At 49.1% G+C, this 7,998-nt stretch overlaps 1 protein-coding gene across 1 annotated transcript in view; it reads right to left on the bottom strand.

The window, feature by feature from the left end:
- Nucleotides 1-509: 509 nt before the first annotated feature.
- Nucleotides 510-7,998, bottom strand: part of LOC120432223 (protein artichoke) — a 49,993-nt gene continuing 42,504 nt past the window's right edge. The window contains exons 4-6 of the mRNA XM_039597398.2: nt 4,514-7,502; nt 3,736-4,028; nt 510-3,423 (exon numbers count right to left, since the gene is read on the bottom strand). Of these exons, the coding sequence (XP_039453332.1) occupies nt 2,674-3,423; nt 3,736-4,028; nt 4,514-7,502 (4,032 nt within the window). The 3' untranslated portion in view covers nt 510-2,673. The remainder of the gene's footprint in view (nt 3,424-3,735; nt 4,029-4,513; nt 7,503-7,998) is intronic.

The raw sequence follows: 7,998 nt of genomic DNA, 5'->3' as shown, positions 1-7,998 counted from the left end.
TCTGCACCACTTCACACTCAATTTTCACCCAGCTGTCAAACTCGCGCGTGGTGACAATTATGACACCTCCCGCCCTCGTTCAAATTTTCAACGACTTGTGAAACTCGATTAAATCGCTTCTGACAGCGTGGCTGAAAATTTCTCATTTTTTCCGCCACTTGCCTTCACGAATGACATATGGTTGACAATTCCGAGGCGTGGACGCCTCGTTTGAGATTTTTCGACACATTTTTTTCCTTCTTTGAAAAAGGGGTTTCGAACGAGCATCGACGGACCCCTCGTCTCGTGCTCACGGCCTGCTGTGACGAGGGTTATAGAGCTTTATGACGTTTAGCGTACACACACTAGCGCACCATTTGATTTTGCTGGCCGGACAAAATTTAACCTCAATCTTTTTCGTGTATGTACACGCAATACATGCGCACGTAGATAACTCTATTGCGTCATGTTTGGACATTTCTTTCAAACGCCTATTTGGGAGTGAAACTAGGTTTGCTTTTTTATAATTGATTATTATTTATTTAATTCACGGTTTGTTTCATGTTTTCTTTTTCACTGTGTGTGTTAGTACGTAACATTTGTTCTCGGATTATCTGCCCTTCTTCGGTTGCGCACATTTGATTTTTCTTTACCTTACTATTTTGCTGCTCATCAAAATCTCTAAAATTTAATATACTGTTTTGATTTGTTTATAAAATTTGATTTCAATAATTTGCCTACTAGTGTGTGTTTTTCTTGTTTGCATAGTCTGCTCGTCCAACTAAACGAGGAACTGCACCTGGTTTTTATTCAAAAAGATAAAACAAATCTCGCAACTAGGAGCCGAATTTCCAAGCGCCACTCTCATAACCGTAACTCATCGCGTAATTCATATAAAAACCAACCGTTCAACAAATATCTACACTTTTTTGCCTCATTTCAAATTGTTTAACTAATTTAATTACACTCACCCATCACTCGCGGCGGCTTCGCCGCCATCTTGAATCCCGTCGCCTACTGCGACGAGCACTCACAACACTAATGAGTTCCCGCGGTATCTCATGCGCTCGCTCGCGCGCTCTCTCTCACACAACAAAGCCAAACCTAATTTAAACAGAGTGCTTTACACTCCGTCGTCCCTTTTCTTTTCGCGCAGAAACTTAATTGCAAGAACCATTATTTTTTCTTTCTTTTTGAGTAATTACTGCGTATAGTAAAGTTTTATCCACTCTCTCACTTTTTAATCCCCTTATTATTACTAGTATTATTAGCTGTTGCGCGCTATGGACAACTTCAAAGGAGTTCCGATAGTTTTGTGACCTCATTTTTTATCCCCGTCTTGCTTCATTGTTTTAACAATATTATCCCCACAGGGAAAAGTTTCGTCCCGACCTTCCGGTCGGTACTTTGCTGGCAGCGACCGGAAAAGTTTACTCATTTTGTAGCGCTGTTGCTCGGTCTTCCGCTCATAATTGATATTATTTCACGGAAAGGGTGGGAAACTGCTTAAAAACTTTCTGCATGGCCAATTTTGGCACTAAAATATGTAAAGTTTTACTTGAAAGTGAGTAATTTCCTATCGGAGTGTAGTGATGTCAACAAAGAACTGTCATACCGAGAAATTAAAAAAAGAGATGTGAGCCGTTAATATGGAGTGAACTTTCGCAGCTGTCATGTTATGAAATAAATGAAATCGATTTTATTTCATTGATTGAACTCTCACTCGGAAAAAAACCTTTGAGAACGATTCCAACTTCATCCTCAAAAAAAACTCTCAATCAGCACCCGATCAAAAACAATTTCCATTTCCAATCAACAGTCAAGAAAAAAAGCAGTTTCCTCACCTTTTCGACTCTTCATCAATCATCTCCCGAGACGATCTCCAACCAAATCAGCCCCTTTTTACTCTTATCTCAGTAACCTCTGCGTTTTTCCTTCTGTCACCTTTTTTTTACGCGCTGAAATTCCCAAAGCCTGCTTCGCCGCGACGCTTTCCCGGGGACCATTTTAAATTTATTTACCTACCGTTTTTCGTCCGCTTTAGTTTGTTGACTCGTTTCCTCCCAATTTAATTTCCTTCGCTGGTTGTTTTTTCGGGTGCGAACTTTTTTAACCATCCTTTTGTCAAGAGATTGAGTGAGAGCTGCCCCCTCACCCCTGATTCTTTTGATTCGCTCTATTTACAGTTTGCAAGCGGCGGCATTTAAAAAAAGAAACTTTTTATTCCTCTCCTTTTTCTCTGTTTGTTTGACTCGTGTCAATTGGGTCGGAAATTTAACTTTCCCGTTCCGGAACGAGTAATGTCGGTCGGTCCGTCAGCCTTGAATTTATAAATATATTTACACAACCCCCAGGGAGCAGGCTTTTCGCCTCTTTTTCACTTTTGCTCCGGACGCCATTTTGTTTGCGCGCTAGCTTTCGGGTTCCTTTGATTTATTCTGCCACACACAGCTTATCAACACTTTTGATTTTCTTTTGTTTCCGCTTTTCACTCTTTGGTGCTAAATATTTATGATGCCTACTTTGATTTGTATGTTTTACTTTGTTCTTTTTGCTCGTTGTTCGATTTGACTAGAGATATTTTGACTGTTTTGTTTTTTTTTTACAAAAAAAGACCGGAACCGGAAGTCGGGGAAGGATATCGATAACAGCCTAATTGACGGAGGAGGAGGAACCTTCAACCGGGCGCTCCTTTCAACTGTCAAACATGATCTTCTTGCGCTCCTCGCCGGGCACGAGCCCGGTTCCCGCGCCTCCGTTCAGCGTCGTCGTCGTTCCGAGCACGGCCCCGGAAATGAAGCTCGGATGGCCGTCGTGGTTGGCCACCACCGCGGCCCCCTGCAGGAACGTGTTCGTCCCTCCTCCCGGTGCCACCCCGTCCCGGCCGTGCTCGTCGTTCGGGATGGAAAAGTGCCGGTACGAGATGAATTCCGGCGCCATCGGCGGCTGCTGCAGCCGCTTGGCCGCGTCCAGCCGCTGCTTCTTGATCTTCAAATAGCCCAGCACCGAAATCAGCACGATAAAAACGACGATCCCCAGACAACAGCCCACGATCAACCCAAGTCGGCGCGTCAAAATGGAATGAATTATGCTCCGGCTGGACATCCCATCCACCTCGGCCAACGGATTCGGCCCGATGGCGTCCAGCGTGCGCACTTCCGTGCACCGCGACGTCGGAGTGTCCATCATGAGCGACAGCAGCGAGTTCGACAGCGAAGTGTCCAACTCGTTGCCGCCGTCCTGACTGACGCCGTACCCGTGCGGGCCGTTCAGCACCTGGTTCTGGATCTGGTTCGACTGGTTCAGCAGGCTGTGGATGTCGTGGTCATGGTAACCGGACAGCCAGTTTCCGAGCCCGAGCACGCAGATTAGGTAGCGCGTGTTTGCCGACAGTCGGTCCAGCTGGGCCGAGTTGGCCTGCCGGTTGAGCGTTTTGCCGCGGATCTGAAAATTAAGAAAAAAACTCTAAAAATTGTCATTGCGTAAAATGAAAAATCAGAAAACAAAAACTTTTCTGCTCGGGTTGTCGGTATTTGACAGAGATGCTAGTCGACATCGTCAACGAAAAGCAACATTGACGTTTAAGAAAAACGAGCAGCTTGACAGCTGCTTGCGCTGTCGCTTGGCAATCAATCAAAAGTTGAAAACAATTTGAGCAAGTTGGACGGGTTAGCTGCGAAAAGACACCGAATTTGTGATATTTGTGAAACAAAAAGCAAATAATCGAAACGAATCTCAAAAAGAAACAATACTCACATCCTCCACCGTGTCGAGCGAGTGGAAAATCACGTGGTACCCGTGCAGGCCCGAGTGCTCCCGGCTCTGCCACGACACCAGCACCGAGTACGGCCGGATGTCCTGGATGGCAATCTTCAGTATCAGCGGTTTGTCGCAAAACTCTTGCGGTTCCATCGCCAGCAGGCCCTTGCCCTGGATCTCGACCGGCTGCTCGCACCGGACGCCCCCGTACCCGGTGCTGGTCCACTTCCGGTGATCCCCCAGCCACTCCCACAGCTCCTGCGTCTCACAGTTGCAGAGCAGGGGATTTTCTGTCGAAGGGCGAGAAAAAAGAGAAGTGTTAAATTTTAGTACCCTCTTTTCGGGGGGTGCCATCTGCTGAATCCTTAATGAAACATCATAATCATAATCATTAAAATTTATCCGCTCGAAAATTCGGCACCCGACGACGACGACGACCGTAACAACTCAAAAATCGAAAATTCGTTCGACCTTCGACCTCCGAGCCGGGGACAGGCCAATCCCAAGTGCCAATCAATATTAATGGGCGGCATTCCTTCGATCAACAGCTTGTCTGTCCTTTTGGACATCGGTTTTCGATTTGTAAAAACTACTTTGGAGTTAGAATCCTCCGAAGGACAACATAATCATCATGATTTTATTAACTTGTCGTAAAATTGAATGCTCAGAAAAGGGTGCCGAAAGTTTTCGTCGTCGGGTAAACGGTCTCTCGGGTTCGAACTCAAATATTGAAGGTTATAAAAAATATGACGCTTTTAAGGATTCTCAAACTCACCTCCCACCCGCAGCTCCTTCAGGTGCGTCTCCAGCGGCTTCAGCGCCCGCAGCGGAATCGCCTCGAAGTAGTTCTTCCGGATGTCCAGCGCCTTCAGGTTCCGCAGCGTTCGGAACGCGTCCGACGAGATGCTCACGATCCGGTTCCCGTACAGGTGCAGCTCCTGCAACGCTACCAAATAACGCAGCGTGTTCTTGTGGATGCGCTCCAGCTGGTTGGACGAAATGTCCAGGATCTTTAGCTTCTGCAGGTCGTCGGTGAACTCGTCCAGCTCCTTGATGTTGTTCGTGCTGATGTTGAGGATTTCGAGCAGTTTGAGGCCCTGCAGACGTTCTTTTGGGAGGATCTCGATTTCGTTGACGCTGAGATCCAGAATTTGGAGGTTGGACAGGGCGACGAAGGCTCCCGGGGACACCCGGTTGATGCGGTTCTGGATCAGGTAGAGCCGCTGCAGAGCGGGGTAGATTTCGAAGTCTTTGCTGGTGAGGATCGTCAGGTTGGTTTGGCTGATGTGGAGTTCCTTGAGGTGCGGGTACTTCCGGTGTTGGTCGTCGGCGGCCGTCATGGTGTGGTGGATTCGCTGGAGTGGGTTCCCGGTGAGGTTTAGCCAGGCCAACCTCGCGAGCGAGGACTCTGAGAGTGCCGCGTTGGGGATCTGGTTGAAGCGGTTGCAGGACAGATCGATCCGCTGCAGACTTATCGAGTGTTTGAAGAAGTTCTGGGGTAGCGCCAGCAGGAGGTTCCCGCTCAGGTCGATCATGTCCAGATGGGGCAACGTGACCGTGTTGAACCCGGACAGGGATGAGATGGTGTTGTCCCGGAAGTCCAGATGACGGAGGTTCGGAAGCCCGTGGAGTTTGTAGAAATCTACGCTGGTCAGTTGGTTTTTGGACAGGGATAGAAGTTCCAGCGTTGACACGTTGGACAGTGCCACGTGCGGGAAGTCGTTGATCTGATTGTTGTGCAGCCGAAGTTCCTTGAACACGTTCAGGTTGTTGAAGGTGTTCCGCTTCAGCGTTCGGAGATAGTTGTTGCTGAGGTCCAGCTTGACCAGGTTGTTGTTCTTGCTGAACAGGGTGGCGGGAAGTTCCCGGATGGAACACCGATCCAGAACCAGGTTCTGCAGGGATGGTAACCGATCCAGCATGTTCTCCCTGATCACGGTGAAGTTGTTCATCGACAGTCGAAGCGTCCTCAAGGAACTTACGTCGATTTGTCGGACGTCGTCGGCCCTTAGCCGATTATCCTCCAGGTTAAGCTCGTTCAGGTTCTGCAGCCCACGGAATGTGTTGGCCTCGATGCGGGACAGTCCGCAACTCTTGAGGTTGATCATACTAACGGACAGATTCGGCTGGAAGACGTCCTTCTGGAGCGTCCCCAGCGGATTATCACTGAGATCGAGCACCCGAAGCTTCCGGAGCGATGAGAAGACGTTCGGTCCGAGGTTCTCGATCTGATTATCTCCCAAGTGGAGTTCGTCCAGCTCCGCAAGACTTCGAAACAGCTGTTCGTTCAACGTGGACAGGCGATTCACGCTCAAGTCCAGGTAGCGAAGTCTCCTCAGTGAATCCAACGCGCCGTACTCTATGCTGGTCAGCGTGTTGTTCCGAAGATACAGTCGCTCCAGCTGGAACAGATCCGCGAACAGCATCTTGTCCAAGCTCTTGAGCAGATTGTTCTCCAACCAGATGATCTGCACGCTGCCCTGACCTTGGAACGAGTGACCGTGCAGGTACTTGATCGAGTTCGAGTTCAGCTGGATCGAGATCAACGAGGACGAAGTCAGCGAATCTTGCGGATCTCCGAAGCTCCCCGGATCCGTCTTGGTGGTGATCAGCTTCCCTCGCGCCGTCAACGGTTGCTGGTTGGCCGAGTCCGTCGATGCCGTCGTCGACAGCAGAATATCGATCTCGTCCAGCTCGTTCTCCTGCAGATTGATGTACTGCAACTGCAGACAGTTCTTGAACGCATTCCGCTCGATCAACGAGATCACGTTGTTCTGCAAATGCAGCTCCATCATGTTCTCCTGGGCGGCAAACAGGTGCTCCCGGATCGATCGCAGCTGGTTACCGTTGAGTCGAACCTCGCGGAGATTCGCCAACCTTCGGAACAACCTCACGTCCAGTTCCGTAAGCTCGTTCCCGTCCAAGCTCAACGACTGCAGCTTCACCGTCGTCTCGAAGAACCCCACCGGAATCCGCTGGATGTGATTCCCACTCAGATACAGCTGCTCCAAGTTCGTCACCGTCGCAAGCGTATCACTGCCCAACCGCTGCAACGAGTTGTTCTCCAAGTAGATCACCTTAATACTGCTCGAATTGCTGAAGCAGTCGTCCGTCAACTCCAAAATGTTATTCTCACTCAAAAAGATCTCCCTCAACAGCGGAAGATTCGCAAACACCCCGCTCACGTAGTGAATGTGATTGTGGCTCAGATCCACCGTGTGCAGCTTCCGGTTCGCCGAAAACACTTCCGGATCCACAAACACCACCTGGTTGTGGCTTAGATCCAGCGACTGGAGCTCCTTCAGCGACACGAAGCTGTCCCGGTGGACCAGCTCGATAAAGTTGTTGTACAGCGACAGCGTCTTCACGTACGGGAACGGATTGAACACGTCACTGTACAGCTCGACAAAGTTGTTCAAGCTCAGGTCCAAAAAGACCAACGACCCAAACCTCGTATAGCTGTCGTCCTGCTCGAGCGAGTTGATCTCGTTCATCGAGAGTCGCACCGAGCGGAGATTCTCCAGCCGCTTCAGCGCCCCCGTCGGGAACTGCTTCAGCCGGTTCTCGGACAGATCCAGCTCGGCTAGGGAGTCTTCTAGGCCGGAGAAGGCATTCTCCGGGATCCGTTCGAGCCGGTTGCCCTTCATGTTCAGCTTCACCAGGTGAAGCCCGTAGAAGGCGTACTCCTCGATCGCGGAGATCTCGTTCAGCTCAAAGTCCAGCACCATGAGCTTCTTCAGCCCGGCCAGCGCTTTCGTGGGCACCTGTTGGGGGGAAGATTGTTTGGGTTTAGCTGTGGAGGTTATTGTCAACAACGTTCTAGAAGGATTCTGCTCTGCTAGAATATTTCGTCGTAAGTCAACCTATTTGTAGGGATTGGAAGTGAGTAACAGTAGAGGCCAGAAGTCTAAAAAGGTTAAATTATAAGGAAATTTGGTTGAAAAAGAGGCAGCGTGTAGCGAGAAAATTGAGAGAACTGTCAAACCCAAGAACTTTCTGTAGGGTCTTCGTCTTTCAAAATAGTGTAAACAATATAAATATATTGACCGGGTAATAATAACCCAAAACAGACTATTCCTTTGAAGCGTGTACTTGGTTTTGACAGCGAATGAAAAGAGACGCGTGTTTATGTTTACGCTGTGGAAGTGTGATTGAATTGTACTGGAACCGGTTGGCGGAATCCGGAACAGGACACGACGGAAGCGGACATGAGGTCAGTGGGTGGTTGGGAGGTCAATGATCGGCAGCGAGTCCTGGTTG

The sequence above is a fragment of the Culex pipiens genome, chromosome 1, assembly GCF_016801865.2.
Source record: "Culex pipiens pallens isolate TS chromosome 1, TS_CPP_V2, whole genome shotgun sequence".
Lineage (NCBI taxonomy): Eukaryota > Metazoa > Arthropoda > Insecta > Diptera > Culicidae > Culex > Culex pipiens.
The sequence above is the reverse complement of the archived record's forward strand: the minus strand, read 5'-3'. Positions and strand labels throughout refer to the sequence as shown.